At 37.5% G+C, this 17,494-nt stretch overlaps 1 protein-coding gene across 1 annotated transcript in view; it reads left to right on the forward strand.

Annotated features, from left to right (window-relative positions):
* The window catches only part of UPRT (uracil phosphoribosyltransferase homolog), a 37,603-nt gene that overhangs the window by 4,766 nt on the left and 15,343 nt on the right, over positions 1-17,494 (forward strand). The window contains exon 2 of the mRNA XM_053580997.1: positions 16,167-16,209. Within this exon, the coding sequence (XP_053436972.1) occupies positions 16,167-16,209 (43 nt within the window). The remainder of the gene's footprint in view (positions 1-16,166; positions 16,210-17,494) is intronic.

Raw genomic sequence — 17,494 nt, forward strand, 5'->3', positions numbered from 1 at the left:
GTTTTTCCTGTGAACATAGTTCATGAGCTCATATTTAAGGCAATGGTGTTTGTAAAGATCATCCTACCTGTCCAATTTTTTGGTTTTTCTTTTCCAGCTTCTGAAACATTAGAGTAAAGCTGTTTTGTGAGCTGTTGAATGTTTCCTGTATACATGCCTAGGAGAGGCTTTGACATTGCCTCATAAGGCTGCATGAAGTATTTCAGTCCAAGAAATAACCCTAAAGAGGAGCTCAGTCAGTCTTGTGACTTTTTTTTTTTTTATTTTAAAGTCATTTGGAGAGGAGACAACTTCAGGATGGATGAACATCTTGTGCAACCCTAAAATGAATGCAGCCTAACGTGATTTGAATCATGTGACTAAGCAATGTTTTGTTTTGTTTTTTTTTAATTTTCTTTTTTTTCTTTTATTGTTGGGGATTCATTGAGGGTACAATAAGCCAGTTACACTGATTGCAATTGTTAGGTAAAGTCCCTCTTGCAATCATGTCTTGCCCCCATATAGTGTGACACACACCAAGGCCCCACCCACCTCCTTCCTTCCCTCTTTCTGTTTCCCCCCCATAACCATAATTGTCATTAATTGTCCTCATATCAAAATTGAGTACATAGGATTCATGCTTCTCCATTCTTGTGATGCTTTACTAAGAATAATGTCTTCCACGTCCATCCAGGTTAATACGAAGGATGTAAAGTCTCCATTTTTTTTAATGGCTGAATAATATTCCATGGTATACATATACCACAGCTTGTTAATCCATTCCTGGGTTGGTGGGCATTTAGGCTGTTTCCACATTTTGGCGATTGTAAATTGAGCTGCAATAAACAGTCTAGTACAAGTGTCCTTATGATAAAAGGATTTCTTTCCTTCTGGGTAGATGCCCAGTAATGGGATTGCAGGATCAAATGGGAGGTCTAGGTTGAGTGCTTTGAGGTTTCTCCATACTTCCTTCCAGAAAGGTTGTACTAGTTTGCAGTCCCACCAGCAGTGTAGAAGTGTTCCCTTCTCTCCACATCCACGCCAGCATCTGCAGTTTTGAGATTTTGTGATGTGGGCCATTCTCACTGGGGTTAGATGATATCTCAGGGTTGTTTTGATTTGCATTTCTCTAATATATAGAGATGATGAATATTTTTTCATGTGTTTGTTAGCTATTCATCTGTCGTCTTTAGAGAAAGTTCTATTCATGTCTCTTGCCCATTGATATAAGGGATTGTTGGCTTTTTTCATGTGGATTAATTTGAGTTCTCTATAGATCCTAGTTATCAAGCTTTTGTCTGATTGAAAATATGCAAATATCCTTTCCTATTGTGTAGGTTGTCTCTTTGCGTTTCAAAGCTGTGAATCAGACTCGTCTGTGGAGTTTTTTTTTTTTTTTTTTCAATACAAGTTCCTGACCACCAGCCTTAGAGGTTGTTTGTGTAGTCTTGAGTGGAACCAAATCATCTGTAACTTGACAAATACCATAACAGGTGACTGTGCTGTGCTCAAGCTGGGCCACAGCCTCTGGGAGAATGGCCATCCTTCTTGTGTGGTGACAAGCCAGGCTTCAGATTTGAGGTATAGGGTGAGCCAGGGATTCCACATGCTAGACAGAAGCAGGCTAAAGAGCTTGATGCTGTCCTAAGAACAGAGGAATCTCACAACCTTCCCCTTCAATTTGGATAAAACCGAAATGTCCACCATAGAAAAAAAATTGTGACCTGCAAATTGTTTAAAACCTGGACATGATTTTAGTTTTTGTGTGTTTCCCATGTGAATTTCCTAACTGATTTTTAGTGCAGAGGGAGGAAGTCACTTCTTTGAGCTATACAGACCCTAGTTATAATATTTATTGGGCATATTCTCATCATGTTTTTCCAGCTAGTCTGGACTCCAAGGAGAAAAAAAGTGGGTCTGGCCTGGCACGGTGCCTGGTACATAGTTGTATTAATGTAGCAATCATAATAATAAGAGAAAATGATAGTTTTTCTTATTTTTATCTGTGATTTTGAATATTTACATTGAACTCTGCCTTGAGAAACAAGTACAACACTTTATTTTATGAGTTAATTAAGGTGCTAAAGAGCTGTGCCCTTGATGACTTGGCACCTGGCAGATATTAAAAACTATTTTTTCTTTTAACTTTTCACATTTTTAGGTTTGTTCCAAGTACTTTGTTGGGAGTTAGTTTCTGTGAAGGAAGGAAGAAGGAAAATCATTTATAAATCATCCACATACCATGAAAAATTTCAGAACTATTCTTTTATTTGTCATATAATAAAGTAGTTAGAAATGTTATGATTATATTTTCAATGCTTTCACTAAACATCAACTTGAAATGAAATATTCCTTTGGTTTAAAAAGGAATATTTTTTTATTCCAGAAAAAAAGCCAGAAAAGCTTTTTATGTTCCAGTGTTCCTTTAACCTGTTGCTTAAAAACAAAAAAATCCCACAAAAACATATTAGTGCTGAGTTTCAGTCTGTTTTTTCTTCTCAACTTAAGTTGCCAGATAAAATACAGGATACCTACTTAAATTTTAATTCATATAAATAATGAATAATTTTATGTAAGTATATCCAAAATATTATATGGCATATAAAAATAAAAATTTAATTGGTCAGCCTGTATTTTTATTTGCTAAATCTGGCAACCCTGTATGCCCAACCCCAATTTCCTCCTTCCCCAAGTGCTGCAAGTAGTCCTGTGGATATAATACTCCTGAAGAAAGAGTGATGTATTTAAACTTTTGAAATGACAACTAATTCAGTGCTACTAGGGTTTTATTTAAATTAAGTTGTTTTAAAGTTACAAATCAGAAGATTTCGCTTTAATTATTGTTGAAAAGGGTACATTCTTGTATATGATAATCTTGGTACATACTTTTTGCAAGCCATGGTATAAAAACTGTTACAAGTAAAGATGTTTTATTTGCCTGCCAGGCTGTTTATTTCATTGTTTTATTATTTCCATTGTATATACATGCCAGTGTGATTCACAGGCAGATAAATATCATAAAAAGACCTCGAAAAATTGCCTAGCGTTCAGTAAACATACCCTTATGAGAGAAAAACATAAATAATGGCTTTACTCAGGAATTTGGAATCAGAGCTTCAGGCTCTGTTGAGGGAAGAACCTTGAAATACTTTACCTCTGTATGCCTCACGGTTCTCCTCACTAAAGTGGTGGTGATAATAGAATCTACCTTTTAAGGTTGTGTGAGGATAGATGAGATAATGAACCAAAAGTGTTTGCTACTTGGCACCAAGTAAGCTTTTAATAAATGGTGGCTTCTGGAAAAGAAGGGAATAATGTGTGTATGGCATGAGGTACCCCTTGTAACTTACAGACTTTTTTAAGAAAAGTTCTGTAAATAAGTCTTTATGAATTTGAGATCACATAAATACATACATAATCTATACACACATGTGTTCATATATATGGTTGCTAAGTTGATTTTTGTAAAAAGAAAACGACAGGGGTTTGCCAAGTTAATTTCAAATAGAAGCAGCAGAGAGTGATTATACTGTGATTTCTGCTATAAGAATTGAAGTTGCTGTTATCCCAAAAGAAGATGTCATACTAGAGAATCTTTCTACTTACTAGTAGTAGTAGTATTAGTAATAGTAAGGCCTAGTAAGAAGAGGAGGAGAAGATCTCCCTTCTTAATTTTTCCAATATTATTTTTTAATTAAAAAATTATGTCATTTTTATTTCTGTATTTTATGGATGATAAGTAAGTACCTATAGTTTTTTGAAAGAAAGGTCAGTGAAACTCTATGAAGAAGTTTCATCTTGGTTTGGGTTTGCTATGAGATGTAAATTAAAAAAAATTTTGGCTATAATTTTTGGGAGATGTACATATTTTAAAATATATACAGTTGGTGCAGCCTCTCTGGATATTTTAAAGTTCTTTATAGACCACCAGTTCTCAACCTGTGGATTGCGAACCATAGGAACTGTATTAATAGGGTTGTGGCATTAGGAAGGTTGAGAACCACTGTTATAGACAGTCTCACTTAACAAGTAAGAAAGAATCAGGTTTACCAGGTCCACATTAAAATGACAAAGAATTGTCAATAGATTCAGAGAAAGCATTTGATAAAATCCAGCATCCTTTTCTAATTAGAACACTGAAGAATATAGGCACAGGTGGCTCATTTCTTAAACTGATTGAAGCTACCTATGACAAACTCCCAGCTAGTGTTTTACTGAATGGAGTAAAACTGAAAGCTTTTCCACTTAGAACTGGAACCAGACAAGGTTGTCCTCTATTGCCACTACTATTCAACATAGTGCTGGAAGTTCTAGCCAATACAATTAGGCAAGAGAAGGAAATAAAGGGCATCCAAATGGGAGCAGAGGAGGCTAAACTCTTCCTCTTTGTTGATGATATGATCTTATACTTAAGAACCCCGAAGACCCCTGGATGTGATCAAAAAGTAGTGTAATGAATCAGGATATAAAACCAATGTCCACAAGTTAGTAGCCTTTGTATACGCCAATAACAGCCAAGATGAGAAGCTAATTAAGGACACAATCCCCTTCACAGTAGCTTCAAAGAAAATGAAATACCTAGGAATATACCTAACAAAAAAGATGAAGGACGTCTATAAAGAAAATTATGAAACCGTAAGAAAAGAAATACCAGAAAATATTAACAAATGGAAGAACATACCATGCTCATGACTGGGAAGAATCAACATTGTTAAAATGTCTATACTTCCCAAAGCAATCTACATATTCAATGCCATCCCTATGAAAATACCAACATCATACGTTCAAGACGTGGAAAAAAATCTTGGTTTTGTATGGAATCAGAAAGAAAACCCATATAGCCAAGGCAATTCTTACTAATAAAAACACAGCTGGGGGTATCACCTTACCAGACTTTAGGCTGTACTACAACACCATAGTGATCAAAACAACATGATGCTGGCAACAAAATAGAGACATAGACATCTGGAACTGAATAGAAAAATAGGAGATGAAACTAACATCTTACCACCACCTAATCTTTGATAAAGGAAAGAGGAACATACACTGGGGGAAAGAATCCCTATTCAATAAATGATGCTGGGAGAAATGGATAACCATATGTAAAAGACTGAAACTGGACCTGCTTCTTTCTCTACTCACAAAAATTGATTTAAGATGGTTAAAAGACCTAAATTTAAGGTGCGAAACAATAAAAATCCTCAAAGAAAACATGGGAAAACACTTGAAGATATTGGCCTGGGGAAAGAAGAAGACGACTTTATTAGCAATTGGAACAACAACAAAAATATAGTCAGGCATTGTGATGGGCGCCTGTAGTCCCAGCTACTTGGGAGGCTGAAGCAAGAGAATCGCTTAAGCCCAAGAGTTTGAGGGTGCCTTGAGCTGTGATGCAACGGCATTTTACCAGGGTGACATCGTGAGGCTCTGTGTCAAAAAAATAAAAAAAAATAAAAATAAGCGAATGGGACTTAATTAAACTGACAAGCTTCTGTACAGCTAAGGAGACAACAACCAAAGCAAATAGACAACTTACACAATGGGAAAGGATATTTGCGTATTTTGATTTTGACAAAAGCTTGATAGCTAGGATCTACAAAGAAGTCAAATTAATCAACATAAAAGAGCCAATGATCCCTATATCACTGGGCAAGGAAGATGAGTAGAACCTTCTCTAAAGAAGACAGACGAATGGCTAACAAACATGAAAAAATGCTCATCAGCCCTAATTATTAGAGAAATGCAAATCAAAACCACTCTGAGACATCATCTAACCCCAGTAAGAATGGCCCGTATCACAAAATCTCAAAACTGCAGAGGCTGGCGTGGATGTGGAGAGAAGGAAACACTTTTACACTTCTGGTGGGACTGCAAACTAATCCAACCTTTCTGGAAGGAAGTATGGAGAACCCTCAAAGAACTCAAGCTAGACCTCCCATTTGATCCTGCAATCCCCTTACTGGGCATCTATCCAGAAGGAAAAAAATCCTTTTACTGTAAGGACACTTAGCACTAGACTGTTTATCGCAGCTCAATTTATAATCACCAAAAAGTGGAAATAGCTTAAATGCCCACCAACCCAGGAATAGATTAACAAGCTGTGGTATATGTATACCATGGAATACTATTCAGCCATAAAAAGATGGAGACTTTACATCTTTTATATTAACCTGGGTGAAAGTGAAACACATTCTTCTTAGTAAAACATCACAAGAATGGAGAAGTAAGAATCTTGTGTACTCGAGGCGGAGCAAGATGGCAGCCGAGTAACAGCTTCCTTGCATTTGGGCACCGTGAGTCTGGGGAGATAGGACTCCAGGCATCTCTGGCTGGTGGGAACTGCCTATCATCACTCCTATGAAGATACAGGGAGTCAGCGAGAGACTTCTGGACCCCAAGAGGAGGACTAAAACAGTGGAAAACCGGCAAGTGGTCGCGTGTGTTCAATCCGTCTAAACCCGCCCACAACTGTAAGTTCAGTAGCAACGAGACTGCAAACCAGAAAGGCCTTACCTGTGAACTGTTTTGATGTCCTTGGACTTGGCACTGAGTTGAACTGCCTTGGGGAAGGCCTGAGCGGGAGTGCGGAGAACTTTGGCCGTTGTCTAGGGCCCCAGTCTGAGCCGCTGAGCCAGACGGAGCTAATAGTGTTTGGCGGTGGGTCACACGGATCCATTGTCAGTGATCTGCCCCGGCAAGCTCCGCCCTCATGGTCGCAGAGCTAGAAACGGGTGGGAGCTAGTAACCCAGCAACCAAGTAGCCTAAGGGTGGGGTTTGAGCCGCCTTGCAGCCCTAACCCTCAGGGGCAGAGTGAGACTGGTTTTGGCACACTGAGTAAGTGGATAGCCACTTCAGCAGCGATTCCAGCGAGAAAGCTGGGAAAGCTTCTGCTCAGCAAGTTTACAAGTTCAAAGTGCCTTTTAAGTAGGCTGAAGAGAGACTTAGGGTGTCTACCTGCTGGGGTTTGAGAAATCAGCAGCCTCCAGTCGTATCAGAACTGTGACTAATATCTCATACCCCAGAAGACCACGTGTTGCCCAGACAATATTCAATAACATATACAAACTGCTTTGTTTTTGGTTGTGTATTTTTTTCTTCTTTTTTTTTTGGTTTGGTTGTTTTTTTTGTTTGTTTATTTTGACGTTGCTGATGTTCTTTTGTTTTTTTAATTTCAATCTTTTCCAAACAGATCCCTTTTTCTTTCTCAATTTTCCTAGTTTAATTATAATTTCCCATTGCTGCCTTTTTTAATAACTTCAACTTCATTTTTGCTAGTGTTTCTACCAATATAATTTGGTTTTTCACCCAATTTTATCCCCGTAAAGTTTTCTGTTTGCTTCTTTTGGTTTGATTTATAGCATTTTTGTCTTTCCTCTCTACTTGGTGGAGGTGGGGTACTGTGTCTGATCAGGTTAGCAAAGAGCTGCTGACCTCAAGGGAACCACGCAACTGGGCACCCCCAGAAGGTGGGGTTTTTTTAAGGTTGTGTCAAAGTACCCTACTGTACACCTATATTGCCCTGTCTCCGTCTTTCTGTGCCTCTCTTCTTTTTGTCAATATTCCTTATACCCACCCCCTCTCCTTTCTCTATCTTTCTTTTTTTCTTATCACTCGGTCCTCCTTTCTTTCATCCCCCTTTTTTTGCTCTTCAACCTTCTCACCCTTCTGGTCCTGTAACCCTTAGTCCACAGGCACAAGAACTTAAAGAGCAAGAGGAAGTGAAAGGAAAATTAGGGCAAGGAAACAGATAAAAGAAATCACTCATGAGGAAGAATCAGCAGAAAACTCCAGGCAACATGAAGAACCAGTCTAGAACAACCCCACCAAGGGACCATGCGGTAGCTACTGCAGATGATTCCACCAGTATAGAAATGTTAGGAATGACAGAAAGGGAATTTAGAATACACATGTTGAAAACAATGAAAGAAATGATGGAAACAATGAAGGAAATTGCTAATAAAGTGGAAAATAACCAAAAGGGAATCCAAAAACAGAATCAAATAAGAGATGAACGATATGAAGAATATAAAAAGGATATAGCAGACCTGAAGGAACTGAAACAGTCAATTAGGGAACTTAAAGATACAATGGAAAGTATCAGCAACAGGTTAGACCATGCAGAAGAAAGAATTTCAGAGGTAGAAGACAAAGTTCTTGAGATAACTCAGACAGTAAAAGAGGCAGAAAAGAAGAGAGAGAAAGCAGAACGTTCACTGTCAGAATTATGGGACTTTATGAAGCGTTCCAACATATGAGTTATAGGAATTCCAGAAGGGGCAGAAGAATGCCCCAGAGGAATGGAAGCCATACTAGAGAATATTATAAAAGAAAATTTCCCAAACGTCACCAAAGAGTCTGACACACTGCTTTCAGAGGGATATCGAACCTCAGGTCGCCTCAACTCTAACCGAGCTTCTCCAAGACACATTGTGATGAACCTGTCCAAAGTCAAGACAAAAGAAAAGATTCTGCAAGCTGCCAGGAGTAAGCGCCAGTTGACCTACAGGGGCAAATCCATCAGAGTGACCGCAGACTTCTCTAATGAAACTTTCCAAGCAAGAAGACAATGGTCATCTACCTTTAACCTACTTAAACAGAACAATTTTCAGCCCAGAATTCTGTACCCTGCTAAGCTAAGCTTCAGAATTGACGGAGAAATCAAATCACTTACGGATATACAAACATTGAGGAAATTCGCCACAACAAGACCAGCTCTACAGGAAATACTTCAACCTGTTCTGCACACTGACCACCACAATGGATCAGCAGGAAAGTAAGAACTCAGAAATCAAAGGACAAAACCTAACCTCCACACTGATGCAAAAGATAAAACTAAGCAATGGACTCTCACCAAATAAGACGAATAGAATACTACCACACTTATCAATTATCTCAATAAATGTTAATGGCTTGAATTCCCCACTGAAGAGACATAGATTGGCTGACTGGATTAAAAAACACAAGCCATCCATTTGCTGTCTGCAAGAAACACACCTGGCCTCAAAAGACAAATTAAAGCTCCGAGTCAAGGGTTGGAAGACAATTTTTCAGGCAAACGGAATTCAGAAGAAAAGAGGAGTTGCAATCTTATTTTCAGATACATGTGGATTTAAAGCAACTAAAGTCAAAAAAGACAAAGATGGTCACTTTATATTGGTCAAGGGAAAACTACAACAAGAAGACATTTCCATTCTAAATATTTATGCACCCAATTTAAATGCTCCCAGATTCTTGAAGCAGACCTTACTCAGTCTGAGCAATATGATATCTGATAATACCATCATAACAGGGGACTTTAACACACCTCTTACAGAGCTGGACAGATCCTCTAAACAGAAATTAAACAAAGATATAAGAGATTTAAATGAGACCCTAGAACAACTATGCTTGATAGATGCATATAGAACACTCCACCCCAAAGATAAAGAATATACATTCTTCTCATCACCCCATGGAACATTCTCCAAAATTGATCATATCCTGGGACACAAAACAAATATCAACAGAATCAAAAGAATTGAAATTTTACCTTGTATCTTTTCAGACCATAAGGCACTAAAGGTGGAACTCAACTCTAACAAAAATGCTCAAGCCCACCCAAAGGCATGGAAATTAAACAATCTTCTGTTGAATAACAGATGGGTGCAGGAAGAAATAAAACAGGAAATCATCAACTTCCTTGAGCATAACAACAATGAAGACACAAGCTACCAAAACCTGTGGGATACTGCAAAAGCAGTTTTGAGAGGAAAATTCATCACTTTAGATGCCTACATTCGAAAAACAGAAAGAGAGCACATCAACAATCTCACAAGAGATCTTATGGAATTGGAAAAAGAAGAACAATCTAAGCCTAAACTCAGTAGAAGAAAAGAAATATCCAAAATCAAATCAGAGATCAATGAAATTGAAAACAAAAGAATCATTCAGAAAATTAATGAAACAAGGAGTTGGTTTTTTGAAAAAATAAATAAAATAGATAAACCATTGGCCAGACTAACTAGAAATAGAAAAGTAAAATCTCTAATAACCTCAATCAGAAACGATAAAGGGGAAATAACAACTGATCCCACAGAGATACAAGAGATCATCTCTGAATACTACCAGAAACTCTATGCCCAGAAATTTGACAATGTGAAGGAAATGGATCAATATTTGGAATCACGCCCTCTCCCTAGACTTAGCCAGGAAGAAATAGACCTCCTGAACAGACCAATTTCAAGCACTGAGATCAAAGAAACAATAAAAAAGCTTCCAACTAAAAAATGCCCTGGTCCAGATGGCTTCACTCCAGAATTCTATCAAACCTTCAAGGAAGAGCTTATTCCTGTACTGCAGAAATTATTCCAAAAAACTGAGGAAGAAGGAATCTTCCCCAACACATTCTATGAAGCAAACATCACCCCGATACCAAAACCAGGAAAAGACCCAACCAAAAAGGAGAATTTCAGACCAATCTCACTCATGAACATAGACGCAAAAATTCTCAACAAAATCCTAGCCAATAGATTATAGCTTATCATCAAAAAAGTCATTCATCATGATCAAGTAGGCTTCATCCCAGGGATGCAAGGCTGGTTTAACATACGCAAGTCTATAGACGTTATCCACCATATTAACAGAGGCAAAAATAAAGATCACATGATCCTCTCAATAGATGCAGAAAAAGCATTTGATAAAATCCAGCATCCTTTTCTAATTAGAACTCTGAAGAGTATAGGCATAGGTGGCACATTTCTAAAACTGATTGAAGCTATCTATGACAAACCCACAGCCAATATTTTACTGAATGGAGTAAAACTGAAAGCTTTTCCTCTTAGAACTGGAACCAGACAAGGTTGTCCTCTGTCACTTTTACTATTCAACGTAGTGCTGGAAGTTCTAGCCAATACAATTAGGCAAGACAAGGAAATAAAGGGAATCCAAATGGGAGCAGAGAAGGTCAAACTCTCCCTCTTTGCTGACGACATGATCTTATACTTAGAAAACCCCAAAGACTCAACCACAAGACTCCTAGAAGTCATCAAAACATACAGTAATGTTTCAGGATATAAAATCAATGTCCACAAGTCAGTAGCCTTTGTATACACCAATAACAGTCAAGATGAGAAGCTAATTAAGGACACAACTCCCTTCACCATAGTTTCAAAGAAAATGAAATACCTAGGAATATACCTAACGAAGGAGGTGAAGGACCTCTATAAAGAAAACTATGAAATCCTCAGAAAGGAAATAGCAGAGGATATTAACAAATGGAAGAACATACCATGCTCATGGATGGGAAGAATCAACATTGTTAAAATGTCTATACTTCCCAAAGCTATCTACCTATTCAATGCCATTCCTATCAAAGTACCTACATTGTACTTTCAAGATTTGGAAAAAATGATTCTGCGTTTTGTATGGAACCGGAAAAAACCCCGTATAGCTAAGGCAGTTCTTAGTAACAAAAATAAAGCTGGGGGCGTCAGCATACCAGATTTTAGTCTGTACTACAAAGCCATAGTGGTCAAGACAGCATGGTACTGGCACAGAAATAGAGACATAGACACTTGGAATCGAATTGAACACCAAGAAATGAAACTAACATCTTACAACCACCTAATCTTTGATAAACCAAACAAGAACTTACCTTGGGTGTTGGGAGAACTGGATGTCTACATGTAAAAGACTGAAACTGGACCCACACCTTTCCCCACTCACAAAAATTGATTCAAGATGGATAAAGGACTTAAATTTAAGGCATGAAACAATAAAAATCCTCAAAGAAAGCATAGGAAAAACACTGGAAGATATTGGCCTGGGGGAAGACTTCATGAAGAAGACTGCCATGGCAATTGCAACAACATCAAAAATAAACAAATGGGACTTCATTAAACTGAAAAGCTTCTGTACAGCTAAGGACACAATAACCAAAGCAAAGAGACAACCTACACAATGGCAAAGGATATTTGCATATTTTCAATCAGACAAAAGCTTGATAACCAGGATCTATAGAGAACTCAAATTAATCCACATGAAAAAAGCCAACAATCCCTTATATCAATTGGCAAGAGACATGAATAGAACTTTCTCTAAAGATGACAGACGAATGGCTAACAAAGATATGAAAAAATGTTCATCATCTCTATATATTAGAGAAATGCAAATCAAAACAACCCTGAGATATCATCTAACCCCAGTGAGAATGGCCCACATCTCAAAATCTCAAAACTGCAGATGCTGGCGTGGATGTGGAGAGAAGGGAACACTTTTACACTGCTGGTGGGACTGTAAACTAGTACAACCTTTCTGGAAGGAAGTATGGAGAAACCTCAAAGCACTCAACCTAGACCTCCCATTCGATCCTGCAATCCCATTACTGGGCATCTACCCAGAAGGTAAAAAATCCTTTTATCATAAGGACACTTGTACTAGACTGTTTATGGCAGCTCAATTTACCATTGCCAAAATGTGGAAACAGCCTAAATGCCCACCAACCCAGGAATGGATTAACAAGCTGTGGTATATGTATACCATGGAATACTATTCAGCTATTAAAAAAAATGGAGACTTTACATCCTTCGTATTAACCTGGATGGAAGTGGAAGACATTATTCTTAGTAAAGCATCACAGAAATGGAGAAGCATGAATCCTATGTACTCAATCTTGATATGAGGACAATTAGTGACAATTAAGTTTATGGGGGGGGGAAGCAGAAAGAGGGATGGAGGGAGGAGGGTGGGGCCTTAGTGTGTGTCACACTTTATGGGGGCAAGACATGATTGCAAGAGGGACTTTACCTAGCAATTGCAATCAGTGTAACTGGCTTATTGTACCCTCAATGAATCCCCAACAATAAAAAAAAAAAAAATGAAAAGAAAAAAAAAAAAAGAATCTTGTGTACTCAATTCTGATATGAGGACAATTAATGATCTAGTACACAGTGGAGGGTGGGGGATGAGGAGAGCAGAGAAAGGGAAGGAGGGAGGGGATGAGGGGGTCACAGGGTGTGGTACACCTTGTTGGAGTGAGACACAAGCATAAGAGGGTCTGTATCTAACAAATGCAATCAGTTTAAACTGGTTCTTTGTACCCTCAAGGAATCCCCAACAGTTAAAAAAAAAAAAAAAAAAGAGAGGATGTGGCCTCCAGTATTAATATCATTCTTTTGTTTTTTCAGTTATAAAGATCACTTTTTAAAGTGGCTGCCTATACCTTTCATTTGGTTACTACAAGTGTGTGATGTGCAGTAGAACTTTCAGAGTTGACTACTCCCTACATTGACCACCTGCTTAAGTTGATCTAATTGTCATAGGCCAGACATGTACCACATGTACATATCACTATATTAGGCCTAGTTCCTTATGTTGACCACTTTCATATGTTGACCAGTGGGTACAGTCCCTTGAGTGGTCAACTTTATAGAGAATCTACTGTATTAGTATGTGTAAGGAAGTGTCAAGGAAAGTGTATTCTAAGATATGAGTAGGTCTACATTGTTAAACCTGCTAGGGGGTTGTACAATTTAAAAGATACTCCCCTTAACATTAATTAGATTTCCATGATTTGGATTTGAGTGCTGGTTATCACTATCTGTTTAAATGTTTGATATTTGATTATTTAGATGTATTTTGGAATATTTCAGGGACATTTGTGTGTTTTTTGCATTGTGATCACATTAGATTTTATTTGGGTCAATTTTCAGTCAGAGGGTAATAAATATGTCTTACAAAGCTTGGTTTCTAGTAGAACAGATTTGTTTTTAAAGTTTTTAAAACACAATGAATACAGTTATGATTTAAACAAAGTGTGAAGGGTGGCGCCTGTGGCTCAAGGAGTAGGGCGCCGGTCCCATATGCCAGAGGTGGTGGGTTCAAACCTAGCCCCGGCCAAAAAAAAAGAAAAACAAAACTAAAACAAAGTGTAGAGTGAATAATACCTGGGGTCTAGTTTATATTAATACATTTTTATTAAAAATTCTGCCTAGTGTTGGTCTAAAGAAGAGGCTTAGAGAATACATGAAGCTTTTTTCAAACAATAATATCTGCATTATAAAATTCCAATGTTAACAATGTTAAGTATTTGAATGTGATATTGAAGGCCACTGTGATTTTTCAAGAAAAATAATGCAGTCAACTTACTATATCCTAGATTTATTTTAATTTCTAAATTGAAACTCAGTATGGGTCTGAAGTCTGTCTGAAACAGCAGGAAGTAGGTTAGTAGTTATTGTTTGTAGTGCAGTGACTTGGAGCAGTAAATGATTTAATTGAAGCTCAAATAGATGTCAAGAGATGACAGTTTGTATTAGGTTCTCATAGTGTGTACCTTTTTGGAAAGTAGAGAAAGAAGGTGATTATTATGCAAAAGTTAATAGCTGAGGCTGATTGTGAGGGGGGACTGTGAAAGTTATTAAAATATCTGATTCCATAGTAAATATCAAATTGGGAAGCTTTGATCACTTAATGTAACTTTTCTGTGTCATAAATTGATGTTTAACTGTTCAGAAATTAAAACATTTCAGATGTGTTCTTGATATATATTCACTGCAGATGTAAGACAAATAGAGATTTTTCTTTCCTATTGAAACACTATGTTCTGGCTGCCTAGACAAGTTCGTATAGGTCTAGCAAACAAAGCATGAGGATTCAGTCGTTTTTGTGGTTCATTGTTTTTTACCTCCTTGACAAGCATGTTGTAAAGATTAATTATAGAAATGAGAGGTGCTGGTATAATAATGTAGTCTCATTTAAAAACCATAGTACATGAAATAGAACCTGCTTCAAATGGGCCCTCTGTGTATAGGAATGTGTGGAATCTTCTGAATTTAGGAAATACTTAATATAGATCTATATTCTTGCTATTGCTCTATTATGCTTCATATTTTAGAGACTTAATATCTGTAATATGATAGAACTGGTTACTCTGAGAAACCTAATGCCATTTGTGTCAGGGATATTTCATTTTTTTACATGTCAGGAAAGTGTGCTGATGAATGATACACTGAGATAGTATGTGCTGGCATATGCCATTTTCATGCTGTGTTGGGGAGTATTTTAGGTATGCTATGGAGAGGCAGAAGGGGATATTTATATACATAAGCTGGAAATTAGTCCAGTCAGATTATTTAACTTGTATGGAAGGAAGAAGAAAAATACAAGATGTTTATGTACAGAAAAAAAAAAAAAAAGGTGTTTAACATTTCCCTTTCGTGGCTTGACGCCCGTAGCACAGTAGTTACGGCGCCAGCCACATACATCCAGGGTGGCAGGTTTGAACTTGGCCAGGGCCAGCTAAAAAACAAAACAAAACAAAACAATGACAACTGCAACAAAAAATAGCTGGGCATTGTGGCAGGCGCCTGTAGTCCCAGCTACTTGGGAGGCTGAGGCAAGAGAATCGCTTAAGCCCAAGTGTTTGAGGTTGCTGTGAGCTGTGACAGCGTGGCACTCTACCAAGGGCGACATAGTGAGACTCTGTCTCAACAACCACAACAACAAAAACAATTCCCTTTTTGTTTAGTTAACAGCTTGTTGGTAGGTGCATCCCCAGATTAGGATTACTTGGGTACTTCAGGACGTGAAGGTCTTGACAGAAGGAAATGGGCAGGAAAATGACATAAAAATGTAGGGAATGAAATACTTGTTTGAAAAGGCAGACTAAAGGAATAAATTGTCAATCATTTGAGAAAAAGGAAGTGGAAATTAGGTTACATGTTTTATAAAGCAGTGTCAAAAGTAGAGGATTTGTTTATACTATTCTAATTCCAGAAACAATTACAAAGTAGATGAGTTACTTATCTTGGTAATGGGGCTTTAGATCAAGAATTGAGGGGAACGTGGGGGAGAACCTGCATTTATGACTGCAAAGTTTTTTCTCAACTTGAGCTGTGGGCTTGCTCTCACCCTCCGTGGTAACTTTGTGATAATGTGTACTTGGGCAGCTCAGTGCAGAACTGCATGATCTTTTCAGTTCCAATTTCTAATGTTGATGTCAAATAAACATATCCAATAATATTTATCAAATCACCCAATTTAGGTGCCTGTACACTAGTTAAAAGCATCTTCCCCCAGACTGTGCATTTAAGCATTTAAGCTTTTAGTATGTAATAGGTCTTGATATCAGTGTATTAAGTAATTTGTATTAAATTATATTTTGCCTTTCAGCTTTAATTTAGACTAAAACTTGTGCTGTTTCTTTTAGGACAGCCAGTAGAGGGGACTTCATGTTTTCTGCGGATCGTTTGGTAGGTGGAGGCTTTCCATTTTCATTTCACTTGGTACCTAGTGACATAATCATGGTAGGCCAAGGGTGACCATTCTAGGGGTAAAAGAGATTGTACCAAGTAACCACCATTTTGCTAGGCTTCTGAAGTATTGTTTCTATTGTTTCATTAAAGCTTTGCTTCATTTCCTTTCAACTCAAAGCATTGGCTATACCTCCATGTAGTTCCGAGGTATCATTTTGAGAACCTGGTTCTCAGCAACTGTTAAGTGCTTCATCTTAGTGCAGTGAAGTACATTAAAAGAAAACCTAAGATGTAAGGAGACCTCATGGTTACCTTTGTGATATCTAGCTCATGTACAAAAACTAGTATGTTTCTTGTAGTTTACATGGGAAGGATAAGTTAATTTTGTGTTTTCTTTTCTGAATTATCCATACATGTAAATTATTAAATTGAACTGTCCACACTTTCCTCAGGGACTTCTGAATTAAGGATTGACCAAGCACAAATCTGTTTAGGTATTATGACCTGAGAGGATCTTAGGCCATCTTGATTTGTCTTCAGGATGGGCACTGTTTCATTTTTGTGTTAATATATAAGTTTGTTCAGTGCTTGGAATGGGGTTGACATGTTTTCTGCTGTGCTTATTCGTATTCATCCATTCATGAAATATATGCAGAACTCATGTGAGTCAGACACTGACTCAGTGTATTGGGAGAGAGAAGAGATACAACAGTTAAGAATAGAGACATAGTTCCTAAGCTCATGGAGATTATAATCTAAATGATATTATTAGTATTAAGTTTGGGAAAGAAAGAAATGTGGCTTATTAACCCTTAAAGTTGTAATCAAATAGTAGTAGGTAGATTATTAATACATTGTTGACTGACATTTTATGCAGACATTGTCCCATGTCAATAGGTATTATTCCAGTGACATGATCAAGAAAGCTTTTACAATATTCTACACTACCCTGCATTTTAAAAATTGCAATAGTTAATGCCAGTGCAAACCTGAGTTAACTTGTGATTGGTCAACAACATTTGGGCATGAAAACACAAGTTAACTTATGATCTGTCAACAGCATATTCAAGGTAATGTGAGGGGAAAAATGGCATGAAACTTTTCATTTAGATTTTCCCTGGGGGATTTATTTCAAAAGAATGCAGATAACTCCTGTTTTACTGTCAGGCTTTAAATGTTTTTGTTTCAGAGACCAATTCTATTTAAAATCATTTGAGCTTTCAAGGATAGTAATAATAACCCTACAGAGTACCAAGGTAACTGTGGGTGATATTTCTGGGGC

This window comes from Nycticebus coucang, chromosome X (assembly GCF_027406575.1).
Source record: "Nycticebus coucang isolate mNycCou1 chromosome X, mNycCou1.pri, whole genome shotgun sequence".
Taxonomy (NCBI): domain Eukaryota; kingdom Metazoa; phylum Chordata; class Mammalia; order Primates; family Lorisidae; genus Nycticebus; species Nycticebus coucang.